Consider the following 21376-nt stretch of genomic DNA (forward strand, 5'->3'; position numbering starts at 1 on the left):
TTTAATAGAAAAAGAGGACATTGTGGCAAATAAATCAAGATTTTTATAGAAAATCCACAGCCTTTATCCTTGTACTCTCATATTTGGCAATTTGATGACTGATAGATATAGGATTATTGCATGCAGTGCTAGCATTGATTTCCTTAAAACAAGTTTATAAATGCAGTTATTGGTTAAGACAAGTATAAATATGGCCAAAATCAAGTACACCTTTTAGGGTGCGCTCGACTTTAGTGACTCAGCACGAGGTGTTTTGGAATTTACAGATTACTTAGAACTTTTTGTAAAAAATAAACACTAGCACATCATAGAAAATCAAGTGAGTAATTTATGTTTCAAATTTTATAACAAAAATCTCTGTATTAAAGGCTGTGGATTTTCTATAAAAATCTTGATTTATTTGCCACAAACTCCTCTTTTTCTATCAAATGCAATGAAACAGTAAAAAATAATGCTTTACATCAAGTTTCCCCTTGGAACATGTACTAAATGGCCTATCTCTATTATTTATTATATCTTTAGCTTTGATACAATTGAGGTTTGAAAAATTCGTACAAAAATGGCTACAGAAGGGTACATCAACCTTAAGTTCATTTTAGCATTTCTTAATTTGTGTTTCAGTCTTAAAAGACATGAGAGGGTTTGACTTAATGTTTAATGTATTAATTACCTAACGAAGGATGCTCCAATTACCAACCCTTCAACGGTTTCCATGGAATTCTGCGTCATTCTGCAATATAATTGAATTTAAATTGGCTTATCAAAAAACCATGGTATGTGGTTTATTTATGCTTTTATATAATTGTAAAATTGCAAAGTTAAATGAAAAATATTTCTTCTGTTTTTATCTTTAGGTTGTGTTTTTTAATAGTTACTTTATAATTAAAAATAGAAATCCAATATACATTATATATAAAAATTCCAAATGCTACTGAATTTTAGCTTAAAATGTGTACAATCCAAAGAAGTATATTTGACATGTTTATCATTTCAAACATCAGTTAATATTTATTTGTTTTTTACAATATATTTAATTGGTAGTAAAGTGAAAGTTTTTTTAAAGATAAAACTTTGTTAAAGCTTTTTTTTTATATTTCATAGGAATGAAAATCTTGAAAGAAAATCCAGCTCACCAGTATGTTTGGTCGGACATGAAGTTCAGGAAGATTGACCCCCTAAACTCCATGACCTTCAAATTCTTCACCACAATCTTATAACCAACGGCGAAACCATTGGTCATGGAGGCCTTCTTCCTCCACAACTTTACATGGAGCGAGTTCTCATGATTGCATAGTCAGACGCAATCCCCTGTAGGGATTTTCTGCAGCCTCCGAAGGTTCCAGCTCTAATGGAATCTAGTTTCCCATTTGCCTGAACATGACATTTCGCCACATGTGTTGGTTTTATTATATGACTTCCTCACATTTGAATTGTAAGCTGGTCTGATTTGTTGATAACTTGAAATTTTTTGAAAATTTCTTTGATCATTAAAGTTTCTGCCAGGAACACTATTATTTTGCCAATTTGGCTTATTTTGATAATTTTGATTGGCCTTGACGAAGTTGGCATTTAGTTCTTGATTTTCAATATTTAAATTTTCTACCTTGTCAAATAATAATTTAATTGTATCACTTAACGATTTTAAGTCATTTTGTGAAATGGCATTGATTGAGACTTGTTTGATGCTAAGCATTTTTGTGCAATGACGGGTTTTTTTTCGGATTTTGCTGTATAATAGTTTGTTGTAGCGCCTGTGTAAACTCTTTTCTTGCTATTTTAAGAACTAAGTATTCTTGTATGCGTTGACTTGTCGCTTTTAGAGAAAGTCGGTCTTAAAATTAATGTACACTTTCATTTGTCGCTTGTGTGGTTAGAATTTCTTCATCATCTGATGCTGTACATCTTACTTCTTGTAGTTTTATAACTAATTCTATATTTGTTTATGCTGAATCTGGCAAACTTTGAAAGCAAATTTTTAGACCAGATAGATAAAATGTAAACGCATTCATGGCGTTTTTGTCTGTTAGGTTTTGTGGTTTCGTCCACGATGAAAATTGGGAAATCCATGATGAAGGTTTTGAAGGTCCATCATATATTGACGGTTGAAGGAGTGCTGTTGTAATAAACATAAAAGTTTGTACCTGTGGATTTTGTTTTGCTTGGTCTTGTAGTTGCATGGTTGTGTGCAAGAACTGTAATATCAATTTGGTTGAAGATGAGTTACATTTTTTATTAAGTTGTCAAAAATTTTCTCATTTAAGGAAGGAGTTAATCCATAACTGTTTAAATAAAAACATTACTAATTCCACAAATATTCATTTTCAGTTGATGTGGTTGTTAAGTAATGAAGACACTGATGTATATAAAAGTGTAGCTTAGTACATAAACATGTGTTTTTTGCTTAGAATATACGTGTCTATTTTTTGTTTGCTGCTTATAATGTAAAATGATTGCTTATATTTTTTACACTAGAGTTACTCCCCTTGGAACACATATACTTTGATACTTGTAGTATTAATTTTAGTTAAGATTGTTTGAATGTTATTCTTTGTTGTATCTATGCTATTAGTACTCTCAAATCGTATTTTCTTGTTAATTCAACCTGTTGATACTGTTTATAATGCTTTTTTGTTATTTTGTATTTATATGGATCTTGTTTGTATACCAGCTTTGATTATTTGTAATATCTTCAATTTTTCACTTATTCTTACTTCATAAAGGTTTTTAAAATGACAAAATGAAACAAATCGAAAGAAAAAACCAAGCTCTGACCAACAAAAACTTATAAAACGAATCTGTCTTTATATTTATTCATAACTACTGTATGTATATATCTGAATCTGTAGTATCTGTATCTGTTCTGGTGGGTTTTCAGTTTTCCTCAAGTATGGTCTACAAAAGAAAAAAAGTCGTAAATATTGATTTTTTAACGCTAATTATGAACAATTTGTGATAATAAAAGATCAGTAGTGTGTGCTAAAAAATAATTCTATAGCATGGTTTCAAAAAGAAAACGGTAGAAGTTTACCTTTGAAATAAATGAAAAATCTAAAATTATACAATTATACAAAATCTACATTTGCAAAAATCATTATTTTACTCTCGACACTATCATATACACTAGCTATATAGAAATAATTAAAAACGGGTATATTAATAATTCACTGGTTACTCGTAGTTACAAAAGTAGTCAAGTTTACAACTTGTCTTATAAATTACTTACAGCATTAACAATTTTCCCGTTTTTTACCACTAGTGCAACCCTTCTTACTTGAAAAGCTTGTTCTCCAGAATATCACCATTAATCGGGTATTCGCCCTCTGATGTGAGTACCAGTTTTCTAACATATCAAAATTGTATAAACGATATATATATTCATAAACATAGAATATCATCCAGTATGTGTGCTTGATTTTTAAGTTTTTTAATTGACATTTTAAGGGGAGGAAACGCGGACATTTTCTGAAGGAATTTCCACAAGTTTTTTTTTGTATTTTATCTGATAAAAACTTGCGGCAAAACAATATTTGCTGTTGATATTTTTTATATCTGGTGACGATTCCTCAATAATATAAGAGAACATTATGCCAAGTTTTGATAAAGTATGATCAAATTCATTCTAGTTAAGCTCCCATTCAACCTGAAGTACAATGTACAGTAGTTAGAGAAACTTATTTATACTACATGTTACTTACTCTGCAAAATCTACTCCCTCTATAACGGCCCTTATCTATTTGAAGGTCTTCTTGTAATTTCTAAAATTAATAAACATGAATAAGATGAATTGAATGTTATACCTTAAGAAAAGTGGTATTTAACAACAAAACTTCGTTAAGTGAAATAAAACCCTTGAGGTACAAACATGAGCATGCATACTTATTATTTGTTTTGTTTTATCTACTTAAAAACGATCTTAATTAGAATTTTTTAATTATTTAACAATCAAATGTTGCAAAGAGGGCGATACATTTTCAGTAGGTGATGATTTTGAATGCGAATATATAGTATGCGGAGAGTAGATGGACATTATACGACTAACATTAGCGCGTATTTAATATAACATCAGCTTGGAACCCAACTTTTGTCAAAAGTATTTATAGTTCATGTTAAATACGTACTTTTATGGATGTGTCCAGAGTGGCATTAAACTGAACCACCCCCTGCCACAGTTCAACCACCATGGAACTGAAGGAATACGTGGTAAACCTTTCCATGGCGGTGACCACATCTTCCTGGTTACCGGCCCAGAATTTGACTTTAAAATTCTAGCCGGTAAGTAACCCTTTTTTCATCGGTCATTGTTGCAATTTGCAACGAGGTTTTATCAGTAGTTGTTCTCGGAGCAGTCTGAAAGTATATCAACATCCGACATTAGATTATTTTATGTTAAATAACTTGAAAGTACGATTCTGGCCAGTTCGAAGTTTAGCATGCCGTCCATTATTACTGTATTAGTATACATAATTTGTAAGGAGCCACTTGACGGACGCCTACGGGTGCGAGAGTATTCTCGCTACATTGAAGACCCATTGGTGGCCACCCCAAGGGTGACTGGGGTATAGAAATATGGTCACTTGGTCTTCTCCCGACCGGCAGTGAAACGCTTGCCGAAGTGGGGCGTCCGTTTGGCTGTGCTGGATGTATCAAGTTCGCAGTCACGTCCGGTCAGAAGGGGACGTTAAATCCGATGCCTCGTGTAAAGAGAGTGCCACGCTCTTTGCACGTTAAGAACCCTTGCGACAACTTGAGGGGTCCGTAGGTGGCCTGTTGCAAGGCAAAATGTCTGTCCCTATCCAATATACCCTCATTTTCCAGTTGCAGTCCAAATTTCCCCGACCATCATCCTAGATGGCCTCTATTACAACAACTTACCTATTGTATTTATTGTGAACGTGTTCTCGTCCTGAATATGCATGAAATATTTGCCACTTGACGTTAAGCAACCAACAATCAATCAACTGAATATGCATGAAATATTTGCCACTGGACGTTAAGCAACCAACAATCAATCAATCATTTTTATTTACGAATGTCTTACTTTAACAGTATCTTTGCATATGACCTTTCTTTCCACATTCCCAACATTCAATTGGTTCCCTTCTGTCTCTATAAAAACTCTTGATTTGTCTCCTTTGTGGGTTTATTAATATCATCTAATTTTTCTTATATTTTCTCTAAACATTTATTGAAAGAAGTGATTATTTCTTTAATTTCAGATTTTTTTTGCACCTCTACTTGTTTTTCTTCTTTATTTTGTTTTAACTTATTTATTTATGGCAGCGATTGTGTATGAGAATTCATCCGCAGAATTCATCCGCTTTGGGTTTTTGCGGCATTTATTATGCATTTGTAAATGCTTCAAACTCGACTGCTTGCGCTATTTCTGTCTCTAAAGTAGTTGGATGAGCGAATTGGACATGTTTTTCCATTTTTACATGTGCTAAACCAAATATAAATTGGTTAATAACAAGTTGCTCCAGAACATTGCTATATTCGTCATCTGGATATACCAACCTCACTAGACGACGCAACGCGTAACCAAAATCTGGTAAAGTTTCTCCTGACGTATTTTTTCTAGCCCGAAATTCACAGCGATATGCCGTTACTGGTTCACGAGGATTAAATCTTTGTCCTAAAATGTCTTTTAAGGCATCATGATCATTTACAACGGAATATTTAAGATCTCCAAGTAACTTTTGAGCCGTACCGCGTAAGCTCATAGACAATTGTTGTGCCTTTTCAGATTCCACTTTGCGGCTTGTTCAAAATGAACAATATAATCTTTCCAATCGGTTGATTTACCGTCAAATTTTTCGGGTTCTTTTTCCCTCCTTACTACGGGCGTAGTGATACGAAATCGATCAGCTCTTAACGAAGACGGTAGACCTTGAAAATCATCCGCTACACGATCATTTGTTCTGGGAATGTTATCTCTAAATTGATTATGGTCGTTTGATATGAACAATTGCTCCTGATATCCACGATTTAGCAGTTGATCATGCGTACCAAATTCATTCCCTGAATTATTTGAAATATCAGATGCTTATCGAGAGATATCGTACATTGGACGAGATATATCATACGTTGAACGAGAATTATCATACATTGGACGAGAAGTAAGATCTACAAATAAGTCAACATGACCAACATGTTCAGTTGACCCCTTAAGGAGTTATTGCCCTATATAGTAATTTTTTAACAGATTTTTGTTATCTGTTACAAAAATCTCCTCCTCTGAAACTACTGGGCCAAATTTAACCATACTTTGCCACAATCATCATTGAGGTATCTAGTTTTAAAATGTGTGCGGTGACCCGACCAGTTGTTTAAAAAAAAACATAGGAGTAAAATGTAGATTTTGGCTTATAACTCTGAAACCAAAGCATTTAAAGCAAATTGGACATGGGGTTAAATTGTTTGTCAAGTCAAGATCTATCTGCCCTGAAATTTTCAGATGAATCAGACAGGTCAATTTTTAACAATTTTTATAAATTTTGTGCCACCCCAAGGGTGACTGGGGTATAGAAATATGGTCACTTGGTCTTCTCTCGACCGGCAGTAAAACGCTTGCTGAAGTGGGGTGTCCGTTTGGCTGTGCGGGATGTATCAAGTTCGCAGTCACGTCCGTCAGAAGGGAACGTTAAATCCGATGCCTCGTGTAAAGAGAGTGCCACGCTCTTTGCACGTTAAGAATCCTTGCAACAACTCTTTGAGGGTCCTTAGGTGGCCTGTTGCAAGGAAAAATTTCTGTCCCTATCCAATATACCCTCATTTTCCAGTGGCAGTCCAAATTTCCCCGACCATCATCCTAGATGGCCTCTATTACAACAAACTACATGTACCTATTGTATTTATTGTGAACTTGTTCTCGTCCTGAATATGCATGAAATATTTGCCACTGGACGTTAAGCAACCAACAATCAATCATCAATCAATCATAAATTTTGTAATTTTTTGTAAATTTCCTCTGTAACTAATGGGCCAAGTTCATTATAGATAGAGATAATTGTAAGTAGCAAGAATGCTCAGTAAAGTAAGATCTACAAACACATCACCAAAACATAATTTTGTCATTAATCCATCTGTGTATTTTGTTTAATATGCACATAGACCAAGGTGAGCGACACATGCTCATATAAAACCAGAATATATAACATATTAACTAAAGAGTTAGCCAATCAGTTTACATGTAAAAAGAATAACATATAAAAGAAAGATATTATAAGATATAAAACTTTTTTTTAAATCAAAATCCAGAGGCCCTTCCGTTTCTCCTTATAACTTCTGGGAGAACTCTTTTTATATGGTTAATGTATCATGCACATTTTTCAACAGTTACAGGCCCCCAAAATTAAATGAATATGCACGTAGACCAAGGTGAGCGACATCGGTTATCATTTTTGTACAATGATAAAACTAAAAATATATGTCAGCATGATAGTTTACAATAAACAAAATTAGATTTCACGACTACGTAGTGAGACTTGTATCTATCGCATGCTATCAACCCTTGTTATTTAACGACAAACAAAAGGATTCCAGAGGCTGGTCTATCATTATTTTGTAAATGAAAAACCAAAGTTGATAAAACGTGATATGTATGCTTCACTCATTATGTAACCTATAATTTATAATTTTACTCTTTTATTTATTGTAAATTGTAGATCTTATGGTGGATCCTCATCTTTCAACAGCAGGTTATCAGCAGCTGTTTTACAGAAAAATGAAGGATATTCATGGTTGTCAATGGTAAATTTATACATGTTAGGATAATAATTAATGACCTTCTTTGAGTGTTCATTTTATATGGAGACATATTAATCTGATAAAGGTGTTTTGCTGACACACATTTGTTTCTGGACATACATTTAGTAGTTTTTGTTTGCATTGACTAAGTATTAACAAACTAGTGTAGTACCTTCAGAAATCATTGAGCCGGTTGGTGTCCTTAGCTGTTTAAGGTTTAAATATCAAAGTTCATATCTCAGTATCTATAAGTTTGAGGATCACCTAACCATGTACTCAGATGCAGAAAAGAACAGTTCAACTGTATTGATTTAAGTTAAACGGGCAAGGTCACAGCTGTTGAATATGATTTTTTTTTAACTTGCATTTGTATTGGAGTCTATTCCCTGATCAATGCTCATATTTTTCACTTAAATTTCATTCTGATATTCAAATGTACATTAAAACAATCACTTAAATGGATGTACATTATATGCTGAACTGAAGCAATACAAAGTTTTGTACTCAGCAGTTGAAATTATTATTGCAATCAAGTTGCAAAAACCTTGTCATATGTCATATTAGGTTAAACATCTTTCATTAAACAGAGTGCCTTTGGTACTTGGGTAAATAATCTGCTTCAATTGATATTTTACTCTTATAGTAAAAAGTATACTGGAATATTAGGGATTTTTAAAAATTTTGTTTAAAACATATTATAAAATTTATCTTCTCACATTCTATTTCAAAATTCCATCACATAGATCAAAAATGTTTTTTCAAGATCACTGAGCAAATTTAGGCAATTTTCAACAACTCATAGCTTGAAAAATAGCAATGTGACCTATCAATTTTATTATATTTTTGAAAAAGAGCATAGTAAAGTCTTCATCCTGACACAGTATAAGAGAATTCAATCTCGGGGAAACATATACCTATGATCTACCTAAATGTATAATTCTACACTATATCATGATTCTACATTTCAATATTTAATAAATAAATCAAACTTTCAGGTGAATGAAGCTTCAGAACTGTCCCCAGGCCAATTTACAATGAAAGTTGGAGAAACTATGAACAAGAAATTTGAGAGGCAGAGGGAAAATCAGAAAACACAAATGTTTAAAAAGAGAAGAATTGAAAAGAAAAAGAACAGGAAGAAGGCCCAACGGAGTTCAAGTGTAAAAGAAGGGACCACATACCAACAAGAAGTAGAAGTAAATGTAAATGATTGTGTTATTATTGAGCAAATTCCGTCTTCTTTAACTCTTAGTAATACAGATAAATATTTAGTATTTGATTTGGAAACAACAAGTCTCTCCAGGAACAGTGACATTACTCAGTTGGCAGCTGCCAGCGGACTAAATGTTTTCCAGAGATATATTATGCCAAGATGTGACATTTCCAATGAAGCAAGTAAAATAACTGGTATTTCATTTTGTCATGCCACTAACAAGATGTATTTGAATGGTAGAGAAGTAGAAACGTGCACTATTCAACAAGGGTTGCTAGATTTTTTAGATTTTTTAAAATTGAACGAACTGCCTATTCTTGTCGGACATAACATCACCAACTTTGACATGATGGTTCTAGAAAATAGACTGAATGAATTTAGTATGTTATCTGCCTTTATAGCCTCTGTGAAAGGCTTCATTGACACTCTTAAGCTGTCGAAGAGAGTATTTCCCAAAGCAGATGTTGACAACTACAAACAACAAACCCTGGTAAAGAAGGTCCTAGGAATTGAGTATGCTGCACATAATGCAAAAGATGATGTTTTATCTCTTAGTGAACTTTTTAGTCAAAAACTACAAAGCAGATGTGTAGAAGATGATTTACATCATGTAAATTTTAACTCTTGTAAACTGTCTTTAAAACCCTTAGTTGATAAAAAAAATTATTAATGCAACAGTTTGCCTTAAATTAGCAAGAAGTGGTATTAATGTTACACATTTAAAACTTGCTAATTCTAGAGATGTAAATGGTATCAAACTCATTTTGACAGATAACAATGTAAACAATAGATATGCCAGTTCCATTATTGGACATTTTTCAGGTTGTGAAGAATAATTTTTAGGGAACATTGATACTAAATATGTTATTTATTTTTAGTTCACCTGCATTTCACATCAGTTGACATTTTTTTGTCCTTTTATAGTTTAACATAGGGCCTCTAGATGTGAAAGACATTTAAAATAAGTTTTTTTCAGAACAAATGTGCTAATTAAAACCAAACTTGGTTGCAAATTTAAAATGTTTTCTTAGTGTTGTGCATCTCACTGCAACTTTTAAACGGATAGTAGCTACGATTTTCGTTAAAATTACTTTTTTAATCTATATGCCGGATTTTGTACAAAAAGTAAAATAATTATGATTAAAACAATTACTGGTTACGTCTGAGGGTTACGTTCCATTAAGCATTTAGAAGTTTTTTAACGTTTAACACCTACATTTATTTATTATCTATAGATAATAATTCGATGTTAAGCCCAACCCTTATTCATGTGACCTTTACTCGTCAGTTCCCAATGCGCAATCGCGCATTGTGCCTCGAAGGGAAAATGATCGAACAGGGGAATGTTATCGCGGAAATGGTACCCGAATTAAAACAGTTTCAGCGAGAAAAGAAACAAAAAAGAGGTGCAGACAAGTTATTGTAAATTAAAAATAAAAAAACGTCGATGAGATCGGTCATTAAAATCACTCGAAACACCTGCGACGCAGGCAAAGTCTAACAAAAGTAGCCGACGGTTTGCGTAATGTTTACATTTCTTAAATTTTCCAGATCACATGAAAAAAAATCTCAACGTGTTCATCAGTAATTGTCAAAAATATGTTTATAAATTTACGGGCAGTAATCTCCCACCTTAGAAGAAATTAGAAATCAACATCCTAAACTTAAGTATTATTCTTCAAGTGTATCCTTCATGGAGGCCCCGATTTAACACACAAACACGTGTATACATTATCGGCATGGTTTGGTCATACAAATGTAATAACAAGTGTATAATATCGCCATTGTTGGAGAATCTTGGGTTGGAATAATATGACGGTATTTGTTATATTTTTTATTTGCATAATTTGATAAATGGCGTCAAATATGTACGTTTAATAAAGAGTAATTATCAAATATGTAAGAAAACAAAAAGCACGTGTTCGTATCTATATATATCTTGGTTAGCTCACTCGCTATGTCGGCAAAGTTCGGGAAGTAAACCCGATGCATAATTAATGAGGTGAATAGGCACACTACACGATATGAATTATCAATTATTAACACTTCTGTAGTTTATGAAAACATTTTAGCGATCTTATTGCTTATATTTAGTACATATCTTTGATTTTAGCAGCTTTAAAACTTGTTCATAATTTTGTCAAAATCGTAGCTACTATCCCTTTAAGATAAAGAACAGTATCGAAAGAGTTGTTTCTTATTGCAACTTCTGTCTTATGTACATGTAATGCCATGTTTGATCATATTTATGATTGTATTCTACAAAAATAAGAATTCTTTTGTTTGATTTATTTTTTTCCAACACTGTCAAATGAGGGGAGGCAACTCAAATACAAGGGCAGATAATTCAGATAGTGTTAATTTTACAATAGAATGTGTTAGGAATATACCCATTTTTACATGTAGCAAGAAAACAAGTCTGGTGACCCCATTTTTTCATTTTCTTATCTGAAAGCATAATATTGGAGCTATCTTCACACATTTTATCTCAAAATTCTATGGTGTGGTTTGCCTTTTATGGCGGAAAATTGGGGTTTCCATGCATAATCTATACAAAATCTTGTCAGTTTTACACAACCTGTAGTGTGAAAATAAGTCCAGTGACTTATTCTTTTTATTAATGTTTTTAAAAAGCAGGATATGAACTACATTTTGGCAAATTATTAAAATATTCTATGGATCATAATTTAGACAATAAAAAAACTTTTTTACATAGCACCTATTGTCTTTATTCTTTTTATCTGATTTATGAGAATAATAGTATTGAAGAATATTATTGTTAACAAATAAGATTTTACTTTTAATTGTATTTTTTTTTTTAAATAATGTGTCTGGTATTTGTGTGATTGGTTGGAATTTTGATGTAGGGATGAACAATTTTGAAAGGAAATGAAGAAAATTCAATTTTGCTCGGACTATCAATCAGATGAAATACTATAGAGGAATTAAATATATATATATTTAAATGTAAGTGTCTATACGCCTTGAAAAAAAAGAAAGTTAAAAAAAAACTTAGGCAAAAATATAATTTCATAAATTATTGTTTATCACTTTGTTATCATGGCAACTAATGTGAATGCTGTTTCAAACTTAAGGAAGTTAGCTAAGTACTAAGTTTCAAAATAAATAGCTTTTCATTAAATTAGTATATTGATAGGGGATTAATTAAGGAGGCAAAAAATATATAGAAGTCAATGTGCTTATTTTGGAGATACTAGCCATTGAAATTTTGGCGGGAAAATGTTCTCTCTGGATTTTTCATAGCTTAATCATTGACAAGTTACAGTTCCCAAAAACTGTTATAAGATAAATATGATTTTAGAAGACTTTTACAAATGGCTTATAATTATATATGTATGTAAAAGATTTATGAAAAGAAAAATTGGGGTTTAAATGGGCAAAAAAATTCAAGGCATTCAAATGGATAAAACCAGAGGACTCTGAAAATCTGACAAAAATTCCAAAACGTGACAAGCAAACATCATAAAATTGTCAATTAACAACAAGGTGAAAAAAGTCTTGATATTTTTTAATCCGTTCACCATCAAAAATTGTACTTATGAATTGTTACTGTCTAAGAAATATAATGAATTTTGCCTTCTGCTGAGTATTACTTTTCTGCTAATTTTTTACTATGGTACACTTTGTAAAAGCAATAGTATCATGATATTCCTTGATAATTACATAGAAGCCATATGTTGTAGCTCTAAAATATTTGAATTTGATCTCTTTATGTCTGGTAGATGTGATACTTGCACTTCAAAACAATGTAAAATATGAATTTTCCTACTTTTCTTGTCCTGTTGCCATGGTTACCGTTGTTCATAGCAACAGAAAATAGCATTTATTTTATTCTCATGTGAAACTTCATTATTGCCAGTAGTTTATACCAAAGATATAGCAACATATTCTTAACTTTTTATACACATTTTTGCAAGATATACAAAGAATTGCTTGTGATTACTGTGTTGGCAGGGGTAACAAAAAAGTGTGTAGGTCAAAAAATAATCTGGTGACCCATATTTTTTTTAATTTTATTTTAAAGCTTATTATTGAGATTTTATTATGTCAAATTTAAAAAAAAATTCAACGGACCAATTTTTTGTAAATTTATGAAAAATAAGAAAAAATCACAAAATTTGGGTATTTATGTGTGCAGCTGTGTTGATAAAATTAGCTCCAGATTTAATAAATATGTATAAAACTGCCATGATTTGTGTTTTTTTTACATTTTTAACATTATTTTAGTGAGAAATGAAGAACAAACCTTTCAAAATACTTTCAAAGGCTTGAAAAAAATACAGAATTTTTATTACAGGTATGTATTTACTCATACATGTGATGGTCCAACTTTGGTGACCGTTACCATGGAAACGAGTCTGGTGACATACTATTTTTAACTCAAATTCTTATAGAGGCCTTTGCATAGTATATGTATGCAAAATTTAAGAAGAATTCAACGGTGAAAAAAAAATTGCTATTACTGTAGGGATTCACCTTAAATAAATATTTTTTTATTTTTTCTTTATTTATATAATATAGAGTTCATCAAATAAATTTTGATTTCACCACAAAGATTAATAATATGATATCTATTTTCACAGATGGAAATAACGTGCTTATTTAAAACTTCCCATGTTAAAGTAACCTCAGCACTAATCACCAAAGCGCCAATATTTCAAGGACTACTGCGGTTTCGGGAAAACGAAATTAATTTATCTGAGTTTTCATTTCATGCTTTTATATATATTAATAAAATATTTCATTCAGGTCAAATTCAAAGTTTTTCCGTAGATAATTGATATCATTCATTTATCTTCGTTTTCAAAAATTAATGCACATGATGTGATGTGGATAATTAATAAATTTCACATAAGTTATGAAAATGCAAGAAATCACATAAATCTTATTGTACATTTTAATTCAAGAGATTACCAAGAACTAGCCACAAATGTAAGATATGAAATTATCCAGAGTAGGATTACCATAAATTTTGTGTGGAGATTACAAGAAACCATTTTCAATGAATAGATACGTGCATATACAAAATATGAATATAAACGATTATAAGAACAAACGCGTGCTAACCTGTATGTGTGTTATCTTTGTAAAATTTATAGTGAATTCCGTTTTAATTTTTTTCGACTCCATTTTTCAACCACTTTCAAATAGTCCTTTTAAGAATATGCGAGGTGCCGAGGCCCTCCAATTTGGTGGTGGTAGGCCAAGATAATAAAACTTCTCATGAAATGGATGCCATAGCTTACTGCTACATGGGAAATCATGTCAGGTTCAGAAAGCATTCATTTGCAGAAAAGGATATATGGTATCATGTTTAAAAGTACGTCCTGCTTACAAAATATTTTTTTTTAAAAGGAGCTGTGATGAAAACTTAATCTTGCTTCGTAAAACAATAAAAAAGAGACTTGGTTAAACTGCACTTATTTAAAAGTATTCTGACCTCATTAATTACACTTTCAGCTGGAAAATGATAGTGAGATTATTGTTTTTTTCAGTACATTTACATAATTTTTTACAAGAATTGTGGTAAGTACCTATGTTCAGTGATAATTAAAACCATTTGTATCCATTATTCTAAAAGAATTTTATCTTCAGACGATTTCAGACATTTTATTTTAAAATGTCTTAAGAAGATATCTTGGGGTTTTGTTATGGAGCTCCAGAGAAAATTAAGAGAAATGATAAAAAAAAAACCATTGTAAGGGCAAAAAAAATATTAAAATAATGCGCATTTATTGAATGCACAACACAACAATGTTAAATGATAATATTTAAGTTTCACAGATATGTTTGCAAGTCACATAAAATTAATCTTTAACACTATTCTAATGTTTTTAATTTATATTAAGCGAGTAATAAGCATGACGAATTTTGTACATTTTGATCGATTTATTTTACTTGGGATAAGTATTCTTGCAGTTTAAAGCACACACACACTATCAGTGCAAATATTTTTTTATATGACAGTTTTAAGAAATAACTTAGGCATTGGTAGTTTTGAAGGAGAAAGGAATGGAATAGGAGGATATCTTTCTCTTATCTGGGATTGCTGGACATAAATGTGTTATGTGGTCACCATGCATGATGCCAATCCTACTAACTTTCAAGAAAAGGGGTGTTTCGTTAAAGATTCTGATGGAAATATTGCATATAATTTTTGAAAAAAAAATCAAAGTTAGCGCCCCTATGGAAATAATAGAATGTCTGATGGTGCCATCAAACGTGTTATCATCGGGAAAATTAAGTACAGTCACTCCCAAGTAATGAAAAATATAGTGGAACTTTAAAATATATATTCAAAATAGAAGCTTTTCATGAGTGACTGGTCAACGGTCATGAATTGCCTTTTTTTTTAATTAGAACAATTGACTATAGCATGCAGTAAGATATATTCGTAAACTTCCCGAATCGCAATGATTTACAATGTCTGCTGCTTTAATTACTGCTAACAAAGAGCTTATGATCATAATATAGTTTTGCTGTTATATTTACAGTGACAATATTATTACTGCCATAACTATTCAATATGTTTGTTATTTAAATAATGTATGTTTCATATAATTTTCTGAATGTAATACGAAATGTCTCATACATTTCTCTGAATATTATAGAAATATTGATGAAAGCAAAGCTAACTTTAACTGAATTAATTTTGTATTCAGATATAATGAGTAGACTAGCAAAGCGAATGTCCATATATGGAGATTCGAGGACACAGAACAGTTCAGTTGCTTTCATGTACCATGTTAACGACTATTCTAACTTTTTTTGTTTTTAAATTTACAATTAACCGTTGCCAGCCGTTTAGTTAAGTCGTGTTCGTGTTTAATCAGATGAATTACTCATTCTTTTCTGGTGTGTTCATTGCTGCTGGCTGCCACACAGTTTATTATCATAAAATGTTTTTGGTCTTATCTGTATAGTAGCAATTTCATTACTGTTTAATATTTTAGTTCGTTCAGGTATATAAAAATTTCCTCCAAGGGAACGTCCATTTTACTTCAATGGGGGTTTCGTTTTTTGTTTTGGTAAACGGACAGCAAGTCACATGACTTAAAGGCACAAATCTGATATGACAAAAACTCACAAATGTTGTTTTTTGTGTCAATTCTTTTCATTCCCAAAGTTTTCTATCCTCAATTCTGTTCAATTTAAATAGATAATCTCGATATCCTTCTTTCTACAAGAATCATAGGATAACTTAGCATATTAGAGTGGTTAAATTACCACCATGTGTATCACTATCAAAATAATTAAGTACAATCATCTAAATTGAGAATGGAAATGGTGAATGTGTCATAGAAACAGCATTGTTCCTTCTTAATAAAAGATTCCCATGCAAGGTCAGAAAAAGAGGTTTGGGTAAAAATATGCAAAGTCTTTGACTTGTACGAAAAAAGAAAATTCAAACACCAACCAAGAGGTATGATGAAGACCCTGCATTTTAAACAGTTATTTGGTTACAAAAAAGGAAAGCGGTTGGGAGTACTAAAACATTTATTCAAAACAAAAGACTGGAAAAACATGCCCAGCAGCTCTGAAAGGTTGGTAAAATAAGCAATATGTTTGTATACAAATATCATAAATTATCTTTGTTTATACAAGTATAAGGAATCAAATCAATAACTTCACGTAAATGGAACTATCATCAAAATAACTATAATCCTGTTTTACACCCTGTAGTTGTTTATATATATATAAACGCTTTCTTTGAGTGTCGCAGTATCGTACATTTTTTTTCTTAAAAGAAATGAAAGAAGTACAAAGTGTTTTCAAACTTTAAGTTTGAATAGTATGTTTAAGATTCAAGAAGATTGTAATGTTTTATTTTTTTTGTTCATTTAAGAATTGAATGCTTCTTTTTGTAAATTTATTGGGGTGTAAAAGCGTTGACCAAAGTACATTTTGTATGAAGCGCGGAACATTTTTTTAGACCTACTTTCCGGATGCAACCGGATGTGACGTTCCATGATTTGGTGGTATTACACCTAAAGAAGACCTTTTTGTTCAATAAACTGAATGTGACTTTTTCCCTTTGTAATACTGGTTATTTCAAGCATGTCTGTCAAGTTTTGTCATAATCAGTTCAATAGTTTGAGAAAAATCTAGTATATTGAAAGACGACATCTACAGCGATTCGAGCAAAATTTCTTCGACAAATCCAAACCAAGCCGCATCAAGATAGAATAGAGTGTGGACCAATAAATTATCAAATATCTATCTTATCTGCCTACAAACAGTTGAAAATGATACACAAGATGATTTCAGGAACATAAAATACCACTAATAAACCTCTTTGTCTTCTTTATAAGGTCTTTTGGGTCAATTTATACCTCTCATTTCCTCAAAATTTCAACTTTTCAGGCCAATAAATAAAAATATTGGGGTAACTTTCAATCATTTATGGTGGAAATGTTATAAGAAATGAGTAATTGAAGCATTTTAGCAGAGTGAACAATCCATATAAAAGTTTGCTGTCTCCATGAAGGTTTCAATAAGTCCTTACGTAAAAATTAAATTTACACCGTGTTCCAAAGAGGGACATAAAAGGCTTCTCTTTTAGTGAATAACTTGTCTTTACAACATTAAAAATAATTTCATCTACTTATAACTATATATTTATTTAAGTATTACCTAGGAAATTGTTATATCATAGCAAAATATAAGAAATAAGGAGAAAAAGCCCACTTAGTATGGCTTGTTCTGTCAACTGAATATTCATGGTACAGTCCTGTTTCAAGACAATTTTCTCATAAAATGTGTTTTGGATACTCAATCCACTCAGAATATTTCATTTTTTGTATTATTTCACTTAAATAGCAAAAATTTTAACACATGAGATTACTCACAAGGCCATAGGTGCATGTACAGCTTCCCATATTAGGTGTAATACCACCATTGATTTTCCCCTATTAGTCTTTGTTAAATTTGCACTTTTCAAAAAATTGTGCAGAATTTATCTGTGTTTCAAATAAAGAAATACTTGGCATGAGTAAAGTTTTATCCTGTCCAGTTCTATAGAAAAAAGTTTCACATAACATTTCATTGCATATAAGAAAATAACCATCATTGTAAGTTAACCAATCACATTTCTCCCCTTATTCTATCTGTGTACAAGGTTTAGTCACCATGTAACCTCAAGATTATAAAATTTTCTATAGAAATCACAAATAAAAAATAATGGTGTTTTGAAATACCCAAGACATATGTTTATGACACAGAAATAGTTTTACTGCAATAAAATGTAGGATTAATTACCTACAACGGTCAAATTCAAGGGAATAATTTGTTAGACCTACTTTCGTATGCAACCGGATGTGACGTACCATGGTGGTAAAAAAATAAATGTTTTTGGGTTTTTGCTGCAATTTTTGCACCCACGAGCCTCCTTAAGACATTTTTCTCCTTAATTTGAAAAAAAATATTGAGTATAAGTAAATAAAATTAATTGTGAGCAATTCAGGCTCTTGAGAGCCTCTTGTTTTCTTTTTACTGTAAGGTTGGTAACGGCTGAGATTTTATATACTTTTTGTAAAACACTTGTTACCACTTAGTCCTATTACCACCTTTATCTTGTTTATCCGGTATCAGAAACTAGGTGTAACCATATTCAGAGATATATTAAGCTTGGACAATTATTAGAGTCCGTACATTTTCTATTTGTTCATTTATACATCTAATGCTTAATCATAAAGGAACCTTTTGGATTTCCCTTTCTAAACACCTTTTCAATTCTATGGTAACAGGAAAAGGGGTGTTAGCATTGAAACGTTATGCTGACAGACATATCAAATATGGCAATGATGTCACCTCAGCAAAGGCCTTTGTGGATCTGATGGAGAATAGTTCAACATAGTGCTTTTTAATAGAAGAATCATCAATTAATGACATGCAGTGCTTTCTTCAGAAACAACAATTTAAAACAGTTGTTGGTACAATTAAACTACATCAGCTGCTTGTACAAAGTAAAAACGAAATATTGCACAGAGATGTACGCTGTGCATGTGTCTTGTCAGAGGAGTGTTCTGGTCATGTGCTCAAAGTTTCAAAGGTAGCACATGACCAGCCAGTGAAATATACAAAAATAGTACACAATACATGTAGTAGAAATAAAACTAGACAGCAGCAGCAGGAAAGACACACCCTTGCAAAATGAAATCAAACAACCCCAAACAGATAGAAAAGAGGCGGTAGATAATTCAATACAAACGAAATTTGTTTTACATGCACACGTATAAAAATTGCGGTTTTTATCCAACGCAATCATAGGTTTGAACGTAGTTTTCAATTAAGACTCGTATATATATATATAAATAAAAATATTAATAGTGTCACTATTCAAATCCTTGGTCAAGTGCACATACATGTATGTTGCTTCATTTTGTATCATAAATATTATTCTAATATATGTTTTTTTTTTATTTCAGAAAGTGAAAAACAAAGTGAAAGAGATAGGAGTAGGTTCACTAACTATGGAAATCGGCCTCATATTTTCATAAAAAATAAACAGCCTTTAAAATAACCAGAAAGAGGCAGTTTTATGTGTGTAAAGCATATTTATATTTATTTATATATTTATATATTTTCTTATAAAATTTGATCTGTCCAATTATTACTCCATAAAATCGTTTGCTTGCACTTTTTTTTTCACCAAAATTATTTTTTTTCACAGAATTTTTTTAATTTTAAAATTGATATTTTGCAGCGAAGCTGGTCGGGTCCAGATGTAACATAAAAGCCAAAATCTCTTTTGTCGTCTCTACCTGTGACTAATAAGGAACTTTATACTTCAATATTTGCAATATTGTCAATCCTAATTATAATCCTGGTGCCAATAACAACATCAACAACTGAACGGTCATTAAGTGCATTAGGACAACGGAAAATTCATCTCTGTGTAACCATGGTACAGGACAGGCTATCTTCGTTGGCGCTTATACATGTTCGCAGAGAAATGGGTATTGACACCGAGAGAGTTCTGCGATATTTGCCTTGGCAAAAATAGATATATGGACTTTCGATATTAACTACTTTTAAGTCTTACATGCAGTATTAACTTTTATGTGAACAAACTCAAAGCAATAACCTTAAAAACAACTTAGATTTGTTTCCCTCACTTACATTAATTAAAGTTAATACTTAAAAGTCGCCTTTTGATTTCGTATTCCCATTGTCCATTTGTCCTAATGACTATTATTTCAGTCACCTTGGGTATATGTATCCCAATTGACCTACTGTGTCATAAAAAGCTATCCTTTGATTAAAAAATGACCCAAATGAGAAACGCTACTGTTGGATGACTTTCAAGAGTTATGCTTGCACTGTATTTTAGGCCAACTAGGCGAGACATTTCAGCTGGATTTTCTTCATACTCTACTTGGACCTCATTTTGTAAAATTATTTGATGATTTACATTTATCAAATTTCTGTCACTACCATTCAGAGCAGAAAAAATAACTTGAGTTTAAATGTTTAAATCCCTGATGTTTGGTCTTGTCCTCATAATGTTTGGTAGATAGGTAGGACTTATATAAATCTTTACGGTTTTCATAGACTGGACTATCTATGAAATATATCAATTTTCTTAATATTTCCTGCTTACAACATGTACAATGTAAAGTCTTTAAACTTACAAATTCCTAGTTGGTATATACAACTGAATATCCAGCAAATAGAAATTGTTCTTATTTTCAGTTTAGCGGATTACAGGAGGAGAAAAAATAAATTTATAGTCGAAAAAAACGGAAAAAGAGTAAAACTACTTTTACAAAAAATGTAACAAAATTAACTGAGTATATAATGATGACTCAAGTTAATTTGTAAAGACAATAAAATGAGGAAGTTTTCGGACAGATCCCTAATTTAAAAATAAATGTAGTTAAGATATCAATATTGTTATAAATTTATTTATGGTCTTGAAGCGTCTCGAAGAAAGTTTAAAATTAACCCAGAAAAATCTTTTAAATCAGTCCTTAGTGTAACGTATTGTAATACTCTTCTTAATATTTCCATAGCTTTTTTATGTAGGTGCTCCAGAAGAGACGGATGTTGTTGACAAGTTCCTCTTTGGACGTCATGTTGATGGTAGACAGATGTCTCTTCAGCTGGCTCCATACCATCTCAATCGGATTCAAGTCAGCGCTTTCTGAAAACAACCAATCAGTCAGTTAACTTCATATTTTAATATGTTGTGTATAGTAACTATTTAACGTTCCTGTAGGAAATGCCAGATAACAAATTTTGTAGAACTTCCCCGTTGGTATAATACTTGAATAAACGGTATTTATTGAATTAGTTTTAAATAAATTTCTAAAAACGTGCATGTACCATGTTTGCAAAAACAAAAACAAACAGTTTGTTTCTGAACTCATGAGTAATTTCTAATAGAATGTTGGC

At 31.5% G+C, this 21376-nt stretch overlaps 1 protein-coding gene across 1 annotated transcript; it reads left to right on the plus strand.

Moving 5' to 3' along the window:
- The first annotated feature begins 559 nt into the window (after nucleotides 1-559).
- LOC139494210 (uncharacterized) lies at nucleotides 560-21129 on the plus strand. The gene is made up of 5 exons (XM_071282383.1): nucleotides 560-573; nucleotides 7665-7749; nucleotides 8742-9569; nucleotides 19408-19437; nucleotides 20995-21129. Exons 1-5 carry the CDS (start codon nucleotides 560-562, stop codon nucleotides 21127-21129), a joined length of 1092 nt encoding a protein of 363 aa, XP_071138484.1.
- The last annotated feature ends 247 nt before the right edge of the window (nucleotides 21130-21376 follow it).

The sequence above is a fragment of the Mytilus edulis genome, chromosome 11, assembly GCF_963676685.1.
Source record: "Mytilus edulis chromosome 11, xbMytEdul2.2, whole genome shotgun sequence".
NCBI lineage: Eukaryota > Metazoa > Mollusca > Bivalvia > Mytilida > Mytilidae > Mytilus > Mytilus edulis.

What these genes read in the sequence shown, in the direction of transcription:
- LOC139494210 (XM_071282383.1), top strand. An exon ending in GATATTCATGGTTGTCAATG is followed by an intron (nt 7,750 to 8,741) that starts GTAAATTTATAC and finishes TCAAACTTTCAG; the next exon opens with GTGAATGAAGCTTCAGAACT. An exon ending in TAGAAGATGATTTACATCAT is followed by an intron (nt 9,570 to 19,407) that starts GTAAATTTTAAC and finishes TTTTTATTTCAG; the next exon opens with AAAGTGAAAAACAAAGTGAA.